This window comes from Rhineura floridana, chromosome 1 (assembly GCF_030035675.1).
Source record: "Rhineura floridana isolate rRhiFlo1 chromosome 1, rRhiFlo1.hap2, whole genome shotgun sequence".
Lineage (NCBI taxonomy): Eukaryota > Metazoa > Chordata > Lepidosauria > Squamata > Rhineuridae > Rhineura > Rhineura floridana.
This window is the reverse complement of record NC_084480.1, coordinates 111,246,667-111,271,357: the sequence shown is the minus strand read 5'-3', so window position 1 is coordinate 111,271,357 and position 24,691 is coordinate 111,246,667. Positions and strand designations below refer to the sequence as shown.

Sequence of the window (24,691 nt, the reverse complement as noted above, 5' to 3'; positions counted from 1 at the left end):
TCACTGTACCCTGAAAAGGCCTCATGCTGAGTTGCATATATTGGATAAATAAGAAATTAGACCCGAGTTACAGCCTAGGTGGCCAGCCAGCTAACTGTAGCGTAGTGCTTCTGTCCCTCTAGGGTTGTTTTCATCCTTTGCCATCAAGTATTTAAGAAAATTAAGAAAAAATAGCCACTGTGATTGTGATTATAGCGAGTGCTTTATAAAAGTGTAACTTAGGGTAGATATTTTTTCACTTTATCTCTTTATTTCACCCTTTAGCAATAAGCACCCAATACTCATTATAATAACTGCAGAATCAATAATCTCATTATAATAACTGCAGAATCAATAATATCTTAGTTCTTATTGCAGAATAAACAAACATACTTCTTTATTGGCTGGCTGGGTAGAGAACACAACAGAAACTGAAACAGAAAAGCAGAGCATAGGAAAATCTAAGGGGTGGTGTCTAACTCTAGCCCATAATACAAAGTTCTAATATTTTACTCTTCAAAGGTCATGTTTCTTTACAGACTGATTTTTTCAGTGTCACCACCTCTGAACACCGCTTACCATGAAAACTCTATTCATAGGGTTGCCCTAAGTCGGAATCAACTTGAAGGCAATCCATTTTAAAGAAAAGTAATTGTAGGGTGATTGTGATCATGAAAAATCCACCCTCAGGGAAAGTCTTGAGTGAGCAGACTTTTGAGGGCTCTTCCAGATGAGTCTTTTGTTGTGCACTTGCCCAGCCTTATTCACTGAATTTTTCAGAAGGTCCTATTCTTAAATTGCTCCCGTTCTCAAAACAAAACATTCTTTAAATGAAGTTGCTCATTGTCTGTTGTGTCACAAATTAAAAAGATAATCCCCCCAAAAGCCAGAAGAGACACAGCTCTAGGGGGCAGTGCCCCATTTGACCTCCTGGCTACAGGGGCTGTCTGCAACTGAAAGAAGCTGAATCAAAAGAGGAAAATGATAATAAACTATATCACTGCATATAAATGCAGAAGTGATGCAGAATTCAGCAGTGGTCAGTAGCACTCACAGCCAGAGTTACCATCAGTACCTAGCATTCTTGGGCAGCTTTGCTGATGGCATGCATGTGTACTACATTGAGTGAGCGCACGTGCCTGCCATCAAGCTGGCAGTAGGGGCATCAGCCCCCTAGAGAAGCCTCTGCTGCCATCTTGGTTGATGGCAGCTGCATGCACAGCATGCAGGGCATTCACAGAAAGGGAGGAGAGGTAGGTGGAGTGGGCGTGTGCCACAGGCCTGCATGGTCTGTAGGGAGGCTGGGAGCTCTGTCTCTGCAATCTGTGGCAGGGTCAGGAGTTGACTCTGCTAAGGATTGTGGAAGGGGAGCGCTACCCTCACACCTTAAGGAGGGGCCCTTTAGAGGCCCTTCTGGGCCACAGGGTCCCTCGGCCAGGGCCCAACCTGGCTGCCCTTTGGTGCCAGCCCTGCTTATGATAAACAACACAGTATGGCACTCCAGCCTTTGGAAAGAAGGTCAGCTTCTCAGCCCTTAGAAAGGTTGGCTTCCAAATAGTTCCCTTTTGATATGACAAAGTCACTGTAGGATACTTTTATTTTGCCAGTTTTACATTCAAAATATTTCTTATGGCCTTGATTCACATGTCACAGCAGTATCTATGTTATCACATCTAGGAAAAATCTGAGAGTCTACAAGTTCACTGAAAAAGTAAACACTAGTGTGACTGAAACAAAAACATGGATGTATTTTATATTAATTTTGTAGCTACAGTCGTGGCTGGTGCCCATTGGGACTGCCAGAATGGAATGCAGATGGACCAACAGCAGAAGGTTGGTACAGCCAGAGCCAATGATAGGCAGATCCAACTAACTTTAGTTTTGTTCCCATCCTCCTCTCTGCTGAGTTTTACAACAGCAAAACTAATTAGGAGGAAGTCAATAGGCAGTACCACAACCTGGGCTAACTGTAAGTAATGAGGTTAAGTAAGGTTTGGGCTGGCTAAGAACAGACTGAGGTTGGTGGAGCAGTGCCCCATTTGCCCTAATGGACCAGCCTCTAATGTGTAGCTATATGAATTGTAAAAAGCATCAAAGCTGTGTGTATTCCAGACTATGATCTTCATGTACTGAATAGTTCTCATATTCTGCTTGAGCTAAACTAGATATGCACGTGTTTACCACCCTGGGATACTTTGGGAGGAAGGGCAAGATAGAAATCTAACAAATGAATAAAAGAGAATGTTACATGTGTGCTGGGGACCTAGGGTTATTTTTTTTAGACCAGAAGGAGCGGACAGGGTATAGGAATGAAACCCACACCCTCCTCTATCTTACATCCCAAAGATCTTATACTTTAATTTTTTTTCAACATCTGGGCACTGATACTGGAGGTGAGATAGCTAGAGGGAAGTATCTTAAAAAAAAGAAGAGGCGACTTTAATTCCCATCCCCTGCCTGTCCCTTGAAGCATTAAATGTTAATTCCACTAAGTGGATGAACAAAAGAGATAGGACCTGTTCAGTGATGGTACCATGACTGTGGAACATGCTTCCAAGGATGGCCCTTCTGACCCAATCAACGGCTTGCCTTCCAGGGAGCAGTGGGGAAAAAAATCGTTCAGGAAGACTCTGGGAATCAGGACGCTATTGCTAATTCCAGAGGAGGAGAGTGGAAAGAACCTGCAGCTAATTGACTGTGCCCAGCCCACAGATGAGCTATGAAGGTTGCTGCAATGCAGAACGTTTGGGGTCTCCATGAGGGCATCACCCCCTTTAATACTGTACCGTTGAATGTATTATCCAGGCAAGAGAGAGAGAGAGAGAGAGAGAGAGATGCCCAATACCACTCAGTATGAGAAATTGAACTGGTATTGAGTATGGGCCTACCTGGGCAAGAGACGGGAAGGGAGTGGTTGCGTTGGCTGCTATGTATTTTTGTAGGCTAAGTGTTTGTTCCTTATGGTGGTTTGGCTGCAGATAAGTTATCTGTATGGTTTGTGGGAATGAATCAGAGTGGGATTTAGACATGGAGGACTGTTAAGGACATATTTGGGAGGGGTTATTGGGGGGTGTAGCTCCTAGTATAGTAGTTTTAATTAATTAACTAATGATGCTGTTTTGGGAGTTTGTATTTTGTATTTGATTCTTAACTCATAATGGTTATGTTTAAGAGAATACTTTTATTTTTCTGATAATTATGCTGTTTTGAATGTTTTTTATATTTGGCTTGAATTTGTAATGTTTTCTTTTAATATTTTGTGATGTTTTGTTCAATGTTTTAATCTAGGTTGTAAACCGCTTTGAGATTTGTTTTCCAAATAATATAAAGCGGTATAGAAATGATATAAATAAATAAATAAATAATAGGCAAAAAAACCCCTTGAGGTTTAAGAACATACCTATAGCCAACAGATATTTCTATCAAACTTTAAAAAGCAGGGAAATTGGACAGCTATAGTGAATGCACCAGAGGAGCAAGAGACCTGACCTCCTCTCTGAGATATTGGACTGCCCTACACATTTGTCAAAATGCAAAGACAATTTGGGTTGGTCTTTCACAGTCCAATCCACTTCCGGTGTAGCTTGCAAGAATTTGGTAATATGTGCCTCTGAGCATATGGTGAGTGGTGGCAACACCTGCCATCTCCAAAGATGGAGAATTACATTTTTGTATGTTTGTTGGTGTTCTCCTTACTTTGCTTCTGTTCTGTGTTACTACTGTTTCTACAGAGAATCTAGCCTAGAAAATTATATTTCTCTCATTATTCATCCTAGAAATCTGTCAAATTTATTTTTATTAATTTCAAAGTCTTTTTATTGGTCAATGACATATGATGGTAAAGATAGCCTTTTGTGTTTCAAACTGGAGGTTATGCTCTATTTCTATTGTGGGAGCATTAACAGTTGAATCTGGAACCACAGTTTGATGTAAAATCAGACTGATTGTAATATGTTTCTTTCTTTCTTTAAAATATTTCTATCCCACCCTTCTACCCTATAATAGGGCACTTAGGGTGGCTTACAAAAATAAAATCAAACATGTACATAATAAAATTGTAAACAGTAAAATCACAAAAACATTAAAATAAAGTTAAAATACATAAAATACAATTAAAATACATAGAATACAACACACACACACACACACACCACACATACTAAAGGGACTACAAAGGTAAAATTTAATGCAGAAAGCATAAAATCAGCATCAGGCTCTACCTTCAATCCCTCCCAAAGGCTCTCCGGAACAAGATTGTTTTCAGAAGTCTCCGGAAAACCAACAGGGAGGGAGCAGAGAGAACTTCTTGGGGTAGAGTATTCCAAAGCGTGGGGGCCACAGCTGAAAAAGCTCTCTCCTGCGTGCCTGTCAATCTAACATCTTTCACTCTAGGCACGCAGAGCAGACAAAAGGCAGATGATCTTCAATTCCAGGCAGGTACATATGGGCGTAAGCAGCCCCTCGGGTACATTTGTCCCAGGCCGTTTACAGCTTTAAAGGTCAGAACCAGCACTTTGAATTGGGCCCGGAAACAAACTGGGAGCCAGTGGAGTCAATAAAGCACAGGGGTAATATGCTCCCTGTGCCATGCTCCAGTTAACATTTTGGCTGCTTTCCAAACCGTTTTCAAAGCAGCCCCACATAGAGTAATCAAGCCTCGATGTCACCAATGCATGTGTCACTGTGGCCAAGTCAACTGCCTCCAGGAACAGACACAGCTGGTAGACCAGTTTGAGTTGGCCAAAAGCACTCCTGGCTACCACAGCCACCTGATATTCAAGCAGCAGGGCAGGATCCAGGAGGACTCCCAAACCGCAGACCGGCTCCTTCAAGGGGAGTGCAACCCCATCCAGAACAGGTTGCAATCCTGTCCCTGATGCAGTTTTTCCCTTGACCAGAAGTACTTCCATCTTGTCTGGATTAAGTTTCAGTTTGTTAGCCCACATCCAGCCCTTCACAGCCTCCAGGCACCAAAATTTAAGTGCTTTAAGATGAGCACTCCCTCCCTGCAATCAGGTGGTAAGGAGAGAGAAAGCTGAGTGTCATCAGCATATTGATGACATTATACTCCAAATCTCCTGATGACCTCTCCCAGCGGTTTCATATAAACGTTAAAGAGCATGGGAGACAGAATGGAACCTTGCGGTACCCCACAGGCCAACGGCTAGGGGGTCGAGCAGTAGTCTCCCAGCACCACTTTCTGGGTCCTGTCGGTCAGGTAGGACCAGAGCCACCGTAAAACAGTGCCTCCCATTCCCATCCCAGCTAGACGGTCCAGAAGGATACCATGGTCGATCATATCGAAGGCTGCCAAGAGGTCCAGCAGTACCAACAGGGATTCACTCCCCCTGTCTGATGCCCGGCATAGGTAATCAAGCAGGGCGACCAAGGCAGTCTCTGTCCCATGGCCAGGCCTGAAAAGGTTCTAGATAGTCCGATTCATCCAGGAAAACTTGGAGCAGAGCAGCCACTACCCTCTCAATCACCTTGCCCAGAAAGGGGAGATTAGAGAGTGGGCGAAAGTTGTTAGGATTTGCAGGGTCTAACAAAGGCTTTTTTAATAAAGGTCTTATCATAGCCTCCTTCAACAATGTTGGCATAGAACCTTCCTTTAGGGAAGTGTTAATTAAATATGCCAACCAGTCAGCCACTCTCCCTCTGGCAGATTTGATTAACCAGGATGGGCAAGGGTCAAGGGAACAAGTAGTGGCCCTCGATTCTCCCAGAATCCTGTCCACATCCTCAGGCTTCACAAGCTGAAAAGTATCCATAGAAAAATGACAAGAGGAAGCTTCGGGGACATCTGGCACAACTGTAGTTAATGAGGAGTCCAAGTCAGTCCGAATGCGAGCAATTTTATCTGCAAAGTGCCTCGCAAACATGTCACAGCGAGCGATTGAGGGCTCAGAGTCTAATGTAGGGCCAGAGCCCAAAAGACCCCAGACCACCCAGAAAAGCATCGCCGGACGACACTGAGTACACACAATGGTGGCAGAGAAGTGCACTTTCTTCGCTGCCATCACTGCCACATGATAGGCTCAAAAATGGGCTCTAGCCTGTGTTCGATCAGAAGTGGACTGAGTTTTTCTCCATTGTCGCTCTAGCCGTCGTCGCTGCTGTTTCATCAGGCCCAAGGTTTGAGTTAACCAAGGTGTATTATGGGCCTCCCCTGGTGGGAGAGGGCGCTTTGGAGCAATAATGTCCACCGCCCGGGTCACCTTCGTATTCCAGAGATTGACCAGGGCTTCAGTAGTATCGCCAGCCATGCTGGGAATTTTATTTATTTATTTAATTAAGCTTATATACCGCCCGACTAGCAACAGCTCTCTGGGCGGTGAACATTAAAAATACAATAAAAATAACACAAAACTGTACACAAAACTGTACAGTCTAAAATCAAAATATAATAATTTACAATTAACAGGAATTAAAATGCCTCAGAGAAGAGAAAGGTTTTAACCTGGCGCCGAAAAGATGATAGTGTCGGCGCCAGGCGCACCTCCTCGGGGAGACCATTCCATAGTTCGGGGGCCACCACTGAGAAGGCCCTAGATCTTGTCACCACTCTCCGGGCTTCCCTATGAGTCGGAACCCGGAGGAGGGCCTTCGTAGTAGACCGTAGTGTACGGGCCGGTTCATATCGGGAGAGGCGTTCCGACAGATATCGTGGTCCCGCGCCGTATAAGGCTTTATAGGTAAGTACCAACACTTTGAATCTGGCCCGGAAGCATATTGGAAGCTAGTGCAAACGGGCTAGCACAGGTGTTATATGCTCAGACCGCTTAGTTCTTGTTAGCAGTCTGGCTGCCGCATTTTGCACTAGCTGTAGCTTCCGAATCGTCTGGGAATATCCCCCAGAGCATTCAGGAAGCCTTCTGGATCCATGAGTCTCCAGGGGCAGACCATCTTAATCAGCCCTTCACCCCTGCGAAGGTTACTGGGGGCACAAAGTCTAAACCTTGACAGGTAGTGATCTGTCCATGACAACAGAGTCACTAAGAACCCCTCCACCCTCAGATCACCTTCTTCCTGTCCCAAACAGAACACAAGATCAAGTGTGTGTCCTGCCACATACGTTGGTCCAGATGATATTAGAGACAGCCCCATGGTTATCATGGCAGCCATGAAGTCCTGAGCTGGACCTGAGAGTCTAACCTTGGCATGTATGTTGAAGTCACCCAGGACCAGCTCCACCAGTTCAGGAAGAGAGACTGTTGGGCAGCGGGGTGGACAGTACACCAACAGAATCCCCACTCTGTCTCCCTGACCCAACGCCAGGCACACACACTCAAAGCTGGAGGTGTTAGGGACAGGGTACCTGACATGGGAGATAGATTCTCTGCAGACAATTGCAACCCCACCTCCCTGTCCCCTTGATCTACAGTTTAATTTGTTCTAACACCCAATTATTTGTCTTTTTCGTAGTCCATGGTATGAACAAAGTTCTCCTCCAACACCACATTTCAAATGAGTTTATTTTTCTCTTATGCGCTTTTTTCACTGTCCAACTTTCACATCCATATATAGATACCAGGAACACCATGGTCTGAATGATCCTGACTTTAGTGTTCAGTGATACATCTTTGCATTTGAGGACCTTTTCTAGTTCTCTCATAGCTGCCCTCCCCAGTCCTAGCCTTCTTCTGATTTCTTGACTATTGTTTCCATTTTAATGGCTGTGCCAATGTATATGGAACGCTTCCAGTATGTGGGCCATTATTTAGTTTTCCATATTTGTTGTTGTTGTTGACATATTTTTGTCAAAATTTGGACAGATTCAGTCTCAGCAGCTTGTAGCAACTCTATTGGTATGCCAACTGTTCCTGGTGATTTGTTTCTTCCAAGTATTTTAAGAGCAGCTTTCACCTTACATTCTAAACTTTCTGATTCTTCATCATACGGTTCCTCTGTGAATGAATCATCCTTGCCTCTCTTTTATAAAGTTCTTCAGTGCATTGCTTCCATCTTTCTTTTATTTCATCTCGGTCAGTCAGTGTGTTCCTCTGTTGATTACTCAACATCCCAACCCTTGCTTTAAATTTCCCTTTAATTTCTCTAATCTTTTGGAATAGGGCTCTTGTTCTACCCTTTTTGTTGTCCTCTATTTCTATACAATAACCATTATAATAGTTCTCTTTGTCCCTACGTACTAATAGCTGTATTCTTCAATTTAGGGTTCTAACTGTGTTTCTATCTCCTTTTGCTTTTGCTTTCCTTCTCTCTTTAACCATTTTAAGAGTTCCGTCAGTCATCCACTGAGGTCTTTCTCTCTTTTTAACTAGAGGTACTGTCTTTTTGCATTCTTCCCTGATAATATCCCTGACTTCATTCCGTAGTTCTTCTGGTTCTCTGTCAACTATGTTTAAAGCCTCAAATTCCTTATTTGATCTTTATATTCTTCTGTGATGTTATTTAAATTGTATTTTGGCATTACGATTGCTTTGTTCTTCTTTAGCTTTAACTCTGATTTTGATATGACCAGTTCATGATTTGTACCACAGTCTGGTCCTGGTCTTGTTTTCTCAGAAAGTATGGAACTTCTCCATCTTCTACTACCAATTATATAAGTTTGATTCCTATCTTGACTATTTGGTGATGTCCATGTGTACAGTCGTCTTTTCGGTTGCTCAAAAAATGTGTTTGCAAGAAACAAATTATTGGCTTTACAGAATTCGGTAAGTCTTTCTCTTGCTTCATTTCTATCTCCTAAACCCCATTTCCGCACACTCCCTAGCTCTTCTCTGTTCCCTACTTTTGCATTCCAGTCCCACATGATTATCAGCACATCTTGTTTTGGTGTGTGATCAATTTCTTCCTGTACTTCTTCATAAAATCTCTCCAATTCCTCTTCTTCCGCATTTGCCATTGGAGTGTAGCCTTCGATGATGGTTATGTTAATAGATTTCTTGTTAAATATCATTGATATAACTCACTCAGACCTTGCGTTATAGCTCTTAATTGTTTTTGCTACATCACTTCTCACTATTAAAGCAACCCCGTTTCTTCTTAATTTCTCATTTCCTGTGTAAAATATTTTGTAGTTGCCCGATTTAAAATGTTGCATTCCCATACATTTTAATTCACTCACACCAAGTATTGTAATGTTGATATGTTGCTAGGAGGTTTAGTAGACCGCAAAGACCACAGATTAGTAAGCAAAGCTTGCCATGAGTCAGCAGTATGGTGTGGAAAGGAAAAAAGCTCAATGAAATTCTAGGCTGTTAAACAGATGTATAGGGTTGTAGTCAACTAAATCCTACTCAGAGTAAACCCAATGACATTAATGAACCTAAGTTAGCCATGTCTATTAACTTTAATGGTCTACTCTGAGTAGGACTAGCACTGACTACCACCCATAGTGTCCAGATCACAACAAAGAATGGTAGGATCCTACAGCTTAATTTTATCCCATCTTGGAGCAAGGGTATGTCCAAATGGTTTGAAGTGGTATAGCATGAACTTCATTTGAGCTAGGTTCTTTCTCAAGCTCTGACCTTTTTTTGAATGCCAGAGCTCAACTCTAGATCATAAGATATGAAACAATTAATAACTACATACATGCAGACTGTCATTTTCTTAGCACTGAGTAAAACACCCACATGTCTGGGTATAGTGTTAAAATCAACAACTCTCCTTCTAAGAAATTAATTAACCACTTTAGGCAACTAGCATTCATTGTATGTCATCCAGTCCTTATAGTCTTGGCAATTTCTCACTGTTTTCTGACAGTCAGGAACTGGTTACGGACAGAAGTATTAATGGTCAGCAAGCTTTAGAATTTGAGTTAATTGAGTTCAGCCTGATAACAGTATTCTTGTTTTTAAAAAATGACAAAAAGAAATTCAATCATGCAAATCCTTACCACATTTTGACCGACTTTGTGCCTGAAACATGTGATATAGACAACATAAGGCCAGTCATCTGGTTCCATCAGCACCCCTGCAGCATGAGCACATGTAACATGGAAAGAAGCTGGACAACGTCCGTAAGAACACTGGATGCAGGCACCAGATATTTTCTTAATTCTTTGTCGGCAGAAGATACATTTCTGTAGGCACAAAACAAAATTCCCAATGAACTTGTTTTTTAATATCTGCCAAGCTGATGCTTCTGTTTAATTAGCTATTCCTAAATTCACACATCTATGTTCTTAGACTACACCCACCTCTCACAAATATTTTTGGTTGCATTTCCAAAGAAAGTTAAACTTGGATGTGCTGTAAAACATATACAACCAGCTGGTGGATATATACCCTGTCCTGGATGGGGTTACACTCCCCCTAAAGGAGCGGGTTCGTAGCTTGGGAGTTCTTTTAGATCCTTCCTTGTCACTAGAGGATCAAGTAGCCTTGGTGGCACGGAATGCGTTCTACCATCTTCGGTTGGTAGCCCAGCTACGTCCCTATCTGAGCAGAGAGGACCTTACATCAGTGGTACATGCTCTGGTAACCTTGCGACTGGACTACTGCAATGCGCTCTACGTAGGGCTGCCTTTGAAGACAGTTCGGAAGCTTCAGCTAGTGCAAAATTCGGCTGCCAGACTGATAACAAGAACTAAGCGGTCCGAACACATAACACCTGTTCTGGCCCGCTTGCACTGGCTTCCAATTTGCTTCTGGGCTAAATTCAAAGTGCTGGTTTTGACCTATAAAGCCTTATACGGCGCGGGACCACAATACCTGTTGGAACGCCTCTCCCAACATCAACCTGCCCGTACACTGCGCTCTTCATCAAAGGCCCTCCTCTGAGCTCCGTCCCACAGGGAGGCTCGGAGGGTGGTTACAAGAACTAGGGCCTTTTTGGTGGTGGCCCCCGAACTGTGGAACAGTCTCCCCGATGAGGTATGCCTGGCGCCGACGCTGCTCTCTTTTCGGCGCCAGGTTAAAACCTTCCTCTTTTCCAGGGCTTTTAATCTAACTTAATTCTGTTTTAAATTGTATTGTAATTGTTTTTAGATCTCCCATTCTCTGTACTTTGTGGTTCGTTTTATTGGATTTTATTGTATTTTGTATTAATCTGTTGTTCACCGCCCAGAGAGCTATGGTAGTCGGGCGGTATATAAATTTAATAAATAAATAAATAAATAAATAAATAAATAAATAAATAAATAAATATATCAACCATACAGTTAAATACTTATGCTCATTGGGAATTTTCTCCAAACTGAAGTCATAAACAGAAAAGACACAGTAATGTAATAATGGGGCATGCATGTTTTTTTTTAATTAATGTTTTATTAATTAGTGGTTAAATTGTAAGTCTGGATATTTATATTTTTTCAAAAAAACTATATGTAGGCCATCTTGTGAGGGCAGCGTCTCATCACTTTTCCTCTTTTACTATTTTTACTATACTAAGGTATTTTAAAGATGTTTTATTGTTTTTGTTTGCCACTATGGGCTCCTTCTGGGAGGAAGGGGAGGATATAAATTTAACAAGTAACAACAACATCAATATACATAACAAAAATAAATAGGATTGCACTTTTATTGGGTATTCTGTCTTTGGTGGTCACTCACCTAAACTATGAGGAGAGAAGCCACAGAGCTGATAACTTAAACAAGTGGGTAGGCTCCTATGAAGAAGGGGGTCCTCAAGATAACCTATAAAGCCCCAGATAGCCTGGGATCAGGTTAATACAAGCACTTTGAATTGTGTGCATAAACAAACTGGGAGGCAAAATACATCCGCTATTTCCAAATGTTTTTTCAGAAGCAACCCCAGATATAACCCATTGCTGTAATCTAACATAGATGTTATCAGGGCATGAAAAACCCTGGCAAGATCATGCTTTTGTAGAAGATATTGCAGTTTGGTGCACCAAACTGCTCTAAACCATCTAAACCAGCCTTTCCCAACTAGTGGGCCACCAGGTGTTGTTGGACTACAACTCCCATCAGCCTCAGCCAGCATTGCCAATGGTCAGGAAAGATGGGAATTGTGGTCCAACAACATCTGGTGGCCCACTAGTTGGGAAAGACTGATCTAAACTCCACTTCAGAATCCATGACGTCCCAGGTCTAATAACATCCCAAGTGGCAAACTTGATTCTTAAGGAGTACAATCCCATCCTGAACAAAGTAGATACACCACCTTCATCATTGTCAACTGAACCATCTACCAACAATACCTCTGTCTAGTCTGGATTTCATTTCAACTTGTTAGCCTCATTTGTTGGGTCACCAATAGAAAAGTAAACATAGACCAATCAATAAGTAATCTACCAATTTACTAAAAAATATTTCCCAACATTATGGCATGGAGGAGTCTGAGGGATCCTGCTAAACTGTGAATGCAGTAATTATATTTGTTTTACCATACTGCTACAGAGAGAATGAAATGCAACAACATTCTGTAATGGCATTCTATAATTATATATAGAAACTAAACCAATTTAAATAAATCTTAGAGAACAATGTGGTTAGCACACTCTTTCAAGGCAGCTGGAACTACTCCCTCCCGCGATGATGTGTTGACCACACCCTGGATCCACTCAGTCAGACCCCCTCGGCAAGCTTTAATAAGCCAAGAAGGGCAAGGGTTGAGAAGACACGTTGCTGGCCGCATCATCGCAAGCACCTTGTCCACGTCATCAGGCCGCATCAACTGAAACCTTTCCCAAGAAATTGCAGCAGACGTTGCACTGGACACCTCATTGGGGACTACAGTATATGTAGATGGGGCATCAAGACTTCTACAGAGGTGAGCAACTTTACCCTCAAAGTGGCTTGCAGACAATTCACAGTGGGCCTCCGAAGGGTCTAAGACTCCATTTCCTGGAGTTGATGTCAACAGACCCCTGACAATATGGAAAAGCTCCACCGGATGGCTACTTGAGGATGTGATGGAGGCAGAGAAGTGGGCCTTCTTCGCTGCCCTCACCACCACAACAGTAGGCATGGTTATGATGTTTTACTCGTGCCCGATCAGCCTCACAGCACGTCTTTCACCACTTGCGCTCTAGCTGTTGTTGGTTTATTAAAGTATTTATATGCCACACTTTTCATAAAAGTAAATCAAATCAGCTTACAACATACAAAGATAGGATACAATTAAAAAATCATTAAAATGTCATTAAAAACTAAAAATAAAAGCATCAATAAATATTGTATGTGTTGGGGGCGGGGGAGAAATTCCTGTTGAAATGCCTAGCAGACATCTCCAAAAGTAGCAAGATAAACATATGTTCTCTGTATTAGTCCCATTCGTGATGTGCTTCTTCAAATATATAAAACTGATCCAGGGCAGGGCAGGAGATCCTGTTGGCAGCCCTGAGGTTCTGAACTGCTCCTAGGAAGCTTCTTTATATTTATTTTCATCTCTGTATTTAACATACATGTATATATACGACATTAACTATTTAATAGGAGACAGCATTTTAAAACTGATTTACTGAGATGCAGCTCTGAAAGGATTAAGTTCTGAGCGGTATCCTACAAGCAATTTACTGAGGAAAAATGCAAAGAATTCTTTATCACAAACTGGGTGCCTGCATCTCTTAACCAATAAACCTTCCATCCTTCTGAGACTAGCTAGCCTGCCTGCTGATATCAATAAGCTAAAAGATAAATATTTTCTTTTCTCCTACAAACCATAAAAGAGATAATTTAAATTAAAAACACACACATTCCTCCTCACCATGAGAGATGGAAATAGTCTTGAGGCAGCCAGTCACATTTAAATCTTGCATGTTCAAATATTTAAAAACAGGAATCTTGTCAAACCCAGACAGAAAATTCTGGTGGTGATACAAGTACTCATATCAAAATTTCATCCACCTTGACGCTGGCCTACTGGCATTTCAACAATGTGCAGCACTGTGTCTTAAAGATATGAAACAGGAACCAACCAGAGTCTCTGGGCAAGAGGAGTCCATGGTTAATTATTTAGGCGAATGCTCTCTGCTGCTTGGTGAGAGAATGTTAAAGTTTTGAAGTATGTGGGTAATGGCAGGGGGCACTGCTATTTGTCTTATGTGCTGAAGTGGAACCATTGCAGAGGTACACAGCTTATGTGGATAATGTGCTCTAGGAAGCCTGTGCCATCAGGCGGCATTTCCACATAATTCTCTAGTGAACCACAAAAAGGTTACCCCTTATGTTAGGCTTGAAGAAAAATGACTTTATGAATTTCTGGAGGAGAGCAATCTATGGATCATCAACTATTTTCATAGGAACATGCAGTAGCCCAGAAGTAGAGCCCGTTCAGATAGTAGTTCCCTTAATACTTCCCCCTGATTCTCCTAAGGGAGTTATCAGAAATGGTCTTTGGTCACCCTCTCTCACTCAGTTCTCCCATGCCAGATGGGAAGAAGCTAATGCATATTTGAAGAAAGCATAATCTTCCAGTTCATGGGAGATCCCATATTCCAATAACCATGTAATATCCCAGCTTGGGCATACCCTATGATCTGGACAGCAAGGAAGGGTGAGAAATGTCTTACAGGGAGATCTAAATGTGAAGTCAAACAATAAAAACATGACTAGATTCCCCCCTAAAAAGGTATGCAGCACTCTTGTATGGAATGTTAAAAGGTGCAGGGCTCAGTTCCTCTGATTTACACATAAGATGGTCTTTCTGCATATTTCTCCCAGAATTCACACATAAGAAGTCCCACGTAAAATGAAATTACACTTGTACATAGTGACCGAAAATTGTATTAGCCCCACAATCAGGGAAGACCTTGGGGGGCCTACTCCAACAACAGGAATCAATGCAATCCTATGTCGCTATATACCTAACCCGTTCTTACATTACCCTGTCAGAGCAAAACTGTGTTTATGAACCAGTCAAGAGCCTATCATTGCAAGGAACTCAAGAATCTTAGTATTATTGAGATCACAGTTCAACACTGTTATTAAGTTCCTAACACCCCACTCCTACCCCAAGATAGCTAGGAAATCAATTTCTAATGATTCCTGGTTATCTATGCAGTATTTGGCAAAGAGACATAATTGACTTTTAACTATATGCATTCTTAAACTATTACCTTACAGGAGTATTATACAACCACGAGAGTGGCTGTATACTGTAGCCAGCATGGATTTTTCACATTCTGCAATGTTACATTGAAAATACCACCCATGCCATTCTGCTGTTTTCCATAAGCTCATTTCAAAACAAAACCTTACAAAACTTATAGTCCTGAACTCAGAAATGTTTGCTTAACCACCCTCTATGTTTTCATGGCGATGCACAAAACACTTAGAGACTCGAGAGTTGAAAGTGTAAAAACAAGAGGAAAAAAATCCAGACAGCTGTTGGACATTTTTCTGTAAACAGTCTCATAATTCATTGAAATTAATTAAAAATCAGCCATGTTCACAGAATACCAGAATACCTGTAATACCTGTAATCCTGTTACTGACCTTGCCCCATACTCTGCAGTTTAAAAGTTAGCTGATTTTTAATTAATTTAAGAAATCTAACACTGAAGTCAATTATAAGCATGGGCATGCTCAGTAAGAACCAACTGTCAGTGTTCTAAAAGAAAGACTCACAGATGTTTGGCTTGGCTAATCAGGGGGCCACACACATACCAGATATTTATTTTACTTTAGACAGTCATGGCGTCCCCCAAAGAATCCTGGGAAGTGTAGTTTGTGAAGGGTGCTGAGAGTTGTTAAGAGACTCCTATTCCCCTAATAGAGCTCCAGTGGCCAGAGTAGTTTAACAGTCAGACCCTCTTCTGGTGATTGTAGCTCTGTGAGGGGAATAGGGTGCCTTCTAACAACTATCAGCACGCTTCACAAACTACACTTCCCTGGATTCTTTTGGGGAAGCCATGACTGCCTAAAGTGAAATAAAGGTCTGGTGTGGATGTGGCCAGGGACAGCTTTGGTCAAAATTTGGGTGGGAGACTACATGTGTCTGGGGTAGAACAAAAAGATGGGGGAAACCCTGAAAAACAATGATATTGTCCACAATGTTATCCTTTTGGAAAGGAAAGGGGCTTTCCCTCTGCCCACCCATCCAATCTCCTCCCCTCTCTCTCCTCCTTCCTTCCTACCCCTACCCTTCCCCCTTCTCATCCCCTTCCCCTCCCTGCTCCTCCCCCAGTTCAGTTTCACGTATCCTAAGCATGATTGCACTGAACTCAAAAAGCATGCCAATGATCAAATCTGCCATCCCCTTCTCCTTCCTCCTATCCCCTCCCTCTTGCCCCTTCCCTCCCACTTCCTTCAACCTTCCCACCCCCTCCCCTGCAATCAGCCCAAATAACAGAAACTAGACATGTGCTGTGCTGATCTTGTTTTAGCAGGGAGGAAGCAAAAGTATTAAGACAGATGATATAGTACAGATAGTCACTTTAACTATGTTTGATTTACTTTGCAATTTTAGTGAAGCATTTTCTTTTGCTTCTGTTTCTGTGAATACGTGAAGTACAGCAACACTTAGCATAATTTACACTAAAAAATCTCCAAAAACAATTGTGGAATAATGGCACTGACTATTCCGCAGAACAGTCTCTAATGGACATGAGGAGTATCTCAGTTTGCACAAGATAAAACAATGGGAGGTAAAATATGTTCTAGCAAATATCTAGGTGTGCTCTGTTTTCAATTTGCCATGCCCACCCTTCCTTAAGTGGGGTGGTTTAAGCATAGCAGGCTGAACACATGCATCTTGGGCAAGCCATGTTTGATTTTTCAACAGCTAGATTAATTGCTTAAGTAGCAACATATTGTAATCAGTCTGATTTTACATAAAACTAGTTTCAGATTCAACTGTTAATGCACCGAAAATAGAAATAGAACATAACCTCCAATTTGAAACACAAAAGGCTGTCTTCACCAGCATACGAGACTGACCAATAAAAAAGCTTTGACATTAATAAAAAATAAATCTGACACAGATTCCTAGGATGAATAATGAAAGAAATATAATTTTCTAGTTTAGATGCTCTGTAAAAACAAGAGTAACACAGGAAAGAAGCAAAGCAAGAGGAACAACATACAAAAAATGTAATTCCCCATCTTTGGAGATGTAGTCCTGATTGCCGGTGTTGGCACCAATCACCATATGCTCAGAGGCACATGTTACCACATTCTTCCAAGCTAGACAGGAAGTGGATTGGACTGTGAAAAACCAAACGAAATTGTGTTTACATTTTTATACATTTGAAGGGCAGTACAATATCTCAGAGAGGAGGTCAGGTCTCCTGCTCCCCTGGTGCATTCACTAGAGCTGCCCAATTTCACTGCTTTTTAAAGTTTGATAGAAATATCTGTTGGCTATAGGTACGTTCTTAAACTGCAAAGAGGTTTTGCCTATTAGTGAATTGATATATATGAGCAGGCAGGAGAGCTAAAGGTAGTGTCAAACTGAAAGGGCTGGATCAGATTATAGGTTTACCAGATCATTTGGTAAGAACCAGTCAGAAGGAAGACAATGGGAATATAACATAAGGAAACTAGAAGGAGAGTTAGGACAGCAAAACAGCTGGGTTTGGGGAGGGGGGAAGAGACGTTAGCTGGATGGTAGCGTCCAAGTGGGCTGCTGTCTAACATTCCCTTTTGAACAGCTCAGTGTTGAGCTGGCTCCTGGAATCAATCAGAGGACAGCCAGGTCAGGCCCCAGAGACACAGGTATTGTATTATCTGTGGTTTTCCTCCTATCCGCTCTAGATTATTTGGTTGCAATTTTGCAAGTTTTAAATGTTTATGATTTTCAATGAAGTTGGGTCCACTCATTGCAATTAATGCATCTGTAGCTTCATCGTCCTCAAAAGTGTGCCTTCTTTCTCTGCCCATCAAGTGTGCATATTCTACCATTAATGCCCTAGGTATCCACAAGTTGGCATGACATGTTAATATAGGAATGCATATAGACTTCAAATGAATTATTGATATCTATGCCTATTATGTGTCTATTATTAATATATTATGCAGACATACATCTACGCATGCTATCATTATTTATTTAGACCATTTCTGTGCCATTTAATATATAAAAATATCACTAAGGGTTTTACAGAAAACTTAAAACAACTTAAACAAATGTTAAAAAATACACAATGTTACATATACAAATGTTACAGTAGTACAAATTACTATAATAAATATGAAAAATGAATGGAAATGAACTGCCTTCAAGTCGATCCCAATTTATGGCCACCCTATGAATAGGGTTTTCATGGTAAGTGGTATTCAGAGGGGGGTTAATTCCTTTTCTCTTACCCTAGGCTTCTTTTGTATGGGCTGCCTGCAGCTGTGTCCCATTCAGCTGCACTAACCACACCCAAGCTACAGCAGCTTTAGTTTAGTAAGCTTCCGGGGGGGGGAATGGCCAATAGGACAACCCTGCACTCACAGTTTTCTCTAGTCTCTGCATACCTCTCCTCCTCCAGCTGCCTTTTCTTGAAGTGTTTTGGCCACATATTGACATCTGCAGCCTTGCAAGTGAGACAGGTGTACCAGATCGGCAGAGAGGCAAGGCCCTAGCACAGCTGATGTAGAAGGAAATTTCCCTGCAGTAACCAATAATCATGTATATGCATGCCTAATTAATCCTCTGGAGCCTGTGCTATATCTAATGCAGGGAATGTCTCTAAATTTGGTCAGTAAATATTCCTTGTGAATAATGGATGACCTCCAGCACCATAGTCAGCACCCTTGTTTGCATTTCCTGGGAAGCACAAGCTCAGTCCCTACAGTATGCATAGTTATACCACTTCAGACATTCTCTTATTGAGAAATGATACCCATTGTGATGAAAAATGTACTATGACTAAGGGCAACTTATTATGTGTCTTTTGTTATGTAAGGACCCCTATCCAGCCCTGTCCTTAATAATATTACCCTCTGTGTCAGAGTTCACACCCATCAGGAAGCCCCTTCCCTATAAATGGGAACACTTCAGTTTTCAACTTGTTCTCATAAGTTTGACACTTGCCAGGTTGCTCCATGTCATTCTAAGTTTGCTCTGTCCTTGTGAATCACTGTGGGAGCAAGCCTTTCTTAGCTGATGAAATCCCAATAAATCTCTTCTCTTTGCTCATCCTTCCACAGGAGAGGTAACCCTGACTGCCACCCGAGTTACTACTTGCTATCTTTCACTTTTTTTACAGACCTTGCCCATCTATAGCTCTCGTGGGACCTAGTCCACTTATGTGCATAACAACTTTTCCCTTCCTGGTTTATTTGCAGTTCTGCTGAATCTTTAAATCAAGATAGAAAACATTGGCATTTATTGATCATTGCTAAATCCCTCCCCCCAAATAATATCCCTGGTAACATTTGGTTTATTAGATTTTCCAAGGCAATTCTGTCCATTGCAACAACATCTGTGGTGCACAATCCAGTAAAATCTCCAGATAAATAGTTCCATGAATACACAGGTAAGATAACCATTCACATGTATAGTAGGTATGCGTAGAGCAGCCTTTCCCAACCAGTGTGCCTCCAGATGTTGTTGGACCACAACTCCCATCAGCCTCAGCCAGCATTGCCAATGGTCAGGAAGATGGGAGTTGTGGTCCAACAACATCTGGAGACACACTGGTTGGGAAAGGCTGGCGTAGACACATGAAGATATCTGGTAACAGTTCTGAGCTTACCATAGAAGTAATATTCTTATTTTTATATGCTTTAAAATAAAATTTGTTTGCTGTAGACTTCTAGCATAAGCTCACTGACAGCCTGGGGAGCAGACAGACGAGGCATGGAAAATATTTGGAATTTGTTCATTTATCTTATTGAGACATGGCAAGAAGTAACACATACCCCATATTTATAAAGGGGTGGAGAACAGGGAGAATGGAAAAGAAATTGAGCAGAAGATATTTTTTTTAAAAAAAAATAACTATCATATCACAGCTATTTTGAATATTTACTCTACTACATGAATTGGAGTTACTTTTACAGTGCAACCCTGTACATGTTTGCTCAGAGGTAAGTGCCAATGAGTTCAGAGTGGCTTACTCTCAGGTAAATGTGTGTAGGATTGCATTCTTAATCACAGTAAAAACATTGTTGATGTGAAAAAATGTTATCAAAAATAATAAAACCAGAACAGACATATCCAGTTATTTCAAGCAGAAATGGGTACAAGAAAATATATATATATGGTCCATTAATGCATTCATATGGTTTATTTAAATCAGAAGGCCTCAGAAAAGTGAAATTCTTGAATAATTTCCTTACAATATATCATACAAACAAAGAACCTCTTTCCATTTTTTAAAAAAGGATGGAATGTTTTCAAGCAGTTAATAGAAGCTGGGGAAGAGACTCCACAACTAGAAATGAAGTACTGGGCGGAATGGATTGGTTAAATTCTAAAATGATTTATGTTGGATGGCTTGATAGAAGATATTTATTGCTGATCACAAAATGTAGTGATGGACCAGAAATGTTCTGCGGATTAATACTGACTAGTGTCACTGGTGGCTCTCCTATTTTGCTGAAGCAATATGACTCGAGTTATTTGCTTCAGCTATCTGTGTTTTATTAAAACTGCTTCTTATCCTGTATATCTTAGACATATCCCACATTCATCATGTTTCTGCCCTCAGGTTTTAGGACCTGTATTCTGGTTGACCATAGCCTGTGTTCGAAAAAGAAGAAGAAAGGAGAAAGAAGAAGAAGAAATGAAAATAATTAGATTTTTATCCTGCCCTTCTTCCCAAAAGAGCCCAGGGCAGCCAGAAGGTACCCATCAGAATTATTTGGGCTTGGAAGAATGGTTGACACCAGTTTCAAGGTGAAATTCTGGAGGTTCCTGACCAGATGACACCTCTATGGAACACTGAAGGAAAAGCTAGAATAGTGGCATTTCTAAAGGGGTTCCCCATCACTAAAACTGCTTGAGTGTGAGGAGTGGGGATAGCTGACCTTTGGGTCGTCCTAATACAACAATATCTAATGAGATATGGGATATAAATACCCCTCGCTGGATTATCACCTTGTAGTGGTGAGTGGGCTTGTGTGTTCCAATGAACCCTATGAATGATGCTGTCGGGAGTCATGTACTCCCAGCAGGGTCACCCATGGCAGTAAGGTCAAGGGAGAGGAACCAGACAAAGAACGATCCAAGAATATCCTCAACGGCAGAACAGGCAGAGGATACAATGGCTGTGAAGGCGGATGAAGGCTGCAGCAGATAAAAGACTTCCAATAGTCGTGGTATCCATGCCATTGGATTAAAGCCTTTTTCTTTCAAGATTGCATGTTGATTGTTGTGCGCCAATCTCCCTACATAAAACAAATTCACGCACAGACGCCTTCTAACCAAACCAAGACCAAACCAAAAGTCCCATGGTGAATGGCGATGGGGGCAGGACTGTAAAATCTGGAAACCCCTAGTAATGGACCAGCACATGGGCAGTGGATACAGACTTTGCCATTCTGGCTCAAGGACCGAGGCAGTTGAGTAGTTCAGCAGCTATATCCACGACTGAGCAGTCCTATTCAGGAACCACTCTGCTCACCCTGTATGGGGAGGGGGCTAGAAAAGGTGCCCTAAACATTGTCTGCCTCATCTCTCTCCCTGACTAGATTACCGCGTCCAGTAAAAGATAATTGAATTTTGGAACATGGATTATACGGACATTGCTAGACAATTACAGATAGTGAATGTCCTGACCACAGGACTGCCATCATCGTGAGGGAGTTGAGATGTTTTAATATTGACATAGCAGCACTCCAAGTAACTCGAAGAGCAGGAAAAGGACAACTGAAGGAAAAAAGGAGGTTATACCTTCTTCTGGAAAGGACTGCCTGAACAAGAACAACAAATACATAGAGTAAGCTTTGCTATTAAAAATAATCTTGTGAAGCTCTTGTCAGAAGTTCCTATTGGCATTAATGAATGACTCTCAATGGAATTCTACTTCTGACTAAATGTGCAGAGCATAATCTTGTTATTACAAACACACTCTTTCACCAGAAAAATAAATTTAAAACATCATGAAAGCACCCTTGGTCAAAACACTGGAATCTCCTGGATTACGTAATTGTCCATGCCAAAGATTGCCATGATATACTCCTCACTAGGGCCATGACGAGTGCTGATGACTGCTGGACAGATCACTGATTAATTCAGTTCACTATGGCCATTAATATTGTTCCTCAACATAGGCTCCAAGGAAGAAAACCAAAGTGTAAAATGAACATCCATGCCCTTCAAGATCCTATTAAGGTAGCCTGCTTTCAAACAACTCTCAAGAAGCATCTACTGACGGAACTCCCTGAAAATGTCAAGGAACACTGGATTAAACTGAAGATATCCATTATTGCAGCGAGTGAACAAATTATTGGATACCAAACTACGAAACATCAGGATTGATTTGATGAGAATGATAATGATATTGAACATATCATCGACAAGAAAAAGAAAGCCTTTCAGATATGGCAGAAAGACATTAACTGTGCTGCTAAGAAAAAATATATATGCCAGTGCAAAAGCTAAGGTCCAAAGAGAACTTATGAATGCCTGGTGGATAAAGAAAGCTCAAGAAATCCGGCATTTTGCAGATGCTCACGATGCACGGGGCTTTTTTAATGCCACAAAGGCCATCTATTGTTCAACAAATTATGGTACAAATCCCTTACGTTCAATGGATGGTACCAAACTTCCTAAGGATAAAGAGTCTATTGCACAGCGTTTGAAAGAGCATTACCATGACTTCCGTAATCGTAATTCTATTGTGGTCTTCTTGCAAATTCCACAACAATAAACTAGAGACGAGCTTGCAGTATCCCCTAATTTGGAGGAAGTCAGTAAAGCCATCAATCAAATGAAGAACAACAAAGCTAGTGGACCTGGTGGGATTCCTGCTGAAGTCTTTAAAGAAGGTAGGCCTGAATTTACACAACTTCATAAGCTCATTGAAAAAATCTGGATGAAGGAGGAGATCCCGGAAGACTTTAGGGATGCCATAATTGTTGGTCAGTGAAGCAGGCTGTGAGACTCACAGACAGGGTTTTTAGCAAAGAGAGTGAAACCTGAAGCAGAAGGGTTAAGCTGTGAGAACAGAGTGCCAGGTTTGCCAAGGTCAGTAGCTGGCAGGGAAGCCTGATAAGGTGGGATGCTTGGAAAAACTCAGTGTGGGGGAAAAGCTGTCTGTGAAGAGAACTGTGTCTAATGTCTTTGCCTAGTAAAGACTCTTACAAGAAACTTGCCTGGCCTGGCTTATTCCTGTTCTATGCGACTCTTGGATTCCATCCTTGTATGATCTATACACGCACACGCCAACAGGGGTTATGGGCCCAGCTTATCATACAAGGTAGCGGGTTCGAGAGCAGTTGACGTGACGTTGGTGCAGAGAGAAACAAAGTGCAAGAAAGAGGCAAGTAAGAGTGGACAACATGGCTGTAAACCTGTTATCCGGGATGCCAATGGAGAGGCTGAATGCCGTAAACTACTCCAGCTGGAAATGGAGAATGAGAGCAGTTCTGATTAAAGATTTGAATGATGTCGTAGAAAACCCCCCTCCGGCAGCTCCTTCAGCAGCGTGGTTGAAGAAAGACGAGAAAGTGAAGGCTTTTATTACTCTGGGGCTGTCTGATTCACAACTGTTGCTGGTGAGTAATGAGCCGACAGCTAATCAGATGTGGGAGAAGCTAAGAGCCGCTCATGTGCAGCAAACTGCTGGGAGCAGGCTGTGTTTAGCACGGAAACTTTATCAGATGCGTTTTACAGATGAAGTGACTATGACAGAGCATCTGGCTGAATTTCGTAGATTAAATGCTGAGCTGCAAGATAGAGGAGTGCATCATAGTGACATTCAGATGGTCTATATACTGTTATCTTCATTTGATCAAAAATGGGATGTCACGGTCTCAAGTCTGGAAAGTTTACCCGACGGACATCTGAATTTGGACTTTGTAGAACAGAAACTTCAACAAGAGTGGAATAGAAGACAAGAAAATAAGAAAACAGAGTTAAAAGAGACTGTGGCTGTACAACAACAACAAAATCAAAGAAGCAGGCAAGAGAATAAAATATGTTACTTTTGTGGGTCCCGTGGACATATACAGAGACATTGTTTAAAGAAGAGAAATAACAGGGACTTTGAAAGTCAGAGAACAAGCGTGAACTTTGTTACTAAGGAGGACAATAAACTCATTAACTCTAAGTGGCTTCTCGACAGCGGAGCGTCTAATTGCCTGATCACAGACTCTAGTTTATTTTACACTTCAAAGCTGGCGCAGGAGAAGATTTATCTGGCTGACGGATCGACTCAGGACGCGATTGCAAAAGGCACGCTCAGGTTGAGTAATTTGGGAACTATATTAACAGATGTGTTATTGGTTTCTGGTTTAAAATATAACATTCTATCAGTAAGAAAATTGGCTCAAATAGGTTGTAAAGTTACATTTGAAGGGGATAGATGTTTCGTGAGAAAGGATGGTGAAATATGCATGCAAGGGAAATTACAGAACCAAATGTTTATGGTTGAGTGCAATCTTGATAAACCCACGTGTGCTTGGATAGGAGTTAATAAAGATAAACATGATAATTGTTTACATGAATGGCACAGAAAATTAGCACACGCACATTTCGAAAAGGTACAAAACACCCCAAAGCATAGTCAAGATTTGAAATTAACACATTGTGAGCATGTGGATGAGTGTGAGGTATGCTATAAAACAAAAATGACTGTGACTCCGGTAAATAAGAGCTGTGAAAGCACGACCACTGAACCCTATCAGCTCATACATGTGGATTTGGCTGGACCTTTCCAGTGCTCAAAAGGTGGAGCAAGGTT

The 24,691-nt window shown here is 41.6% G+C and overlaps 1 protein-coding gene across 4 annotated transcripts in view; it reads right to left on the bottom strand.

Annotated features, from left to right (window-relative positions):
• Window positions 1-24,691, bottom strand: part of KDM4C (lysine demethylase 4C) — a 383,363-nt gene that overhangs the window by 55,133 nt on the left and 303,539 nt on the right. For all 4 annotated transcript variants that reach the window (XM_061629542.1, XM_061629531.1, XM_061629547.1 and 1 more), the window contains one exon: window positions 9,842-10,027. In XM_061629542.1, coding sequence (XP_061485526.1) covers window positions 9,842-10,027 — 186 coding nt within the window. The remainder of the gene's footprint in view (window positions 1-9,841; window positions 10,028-24,691) is intronic.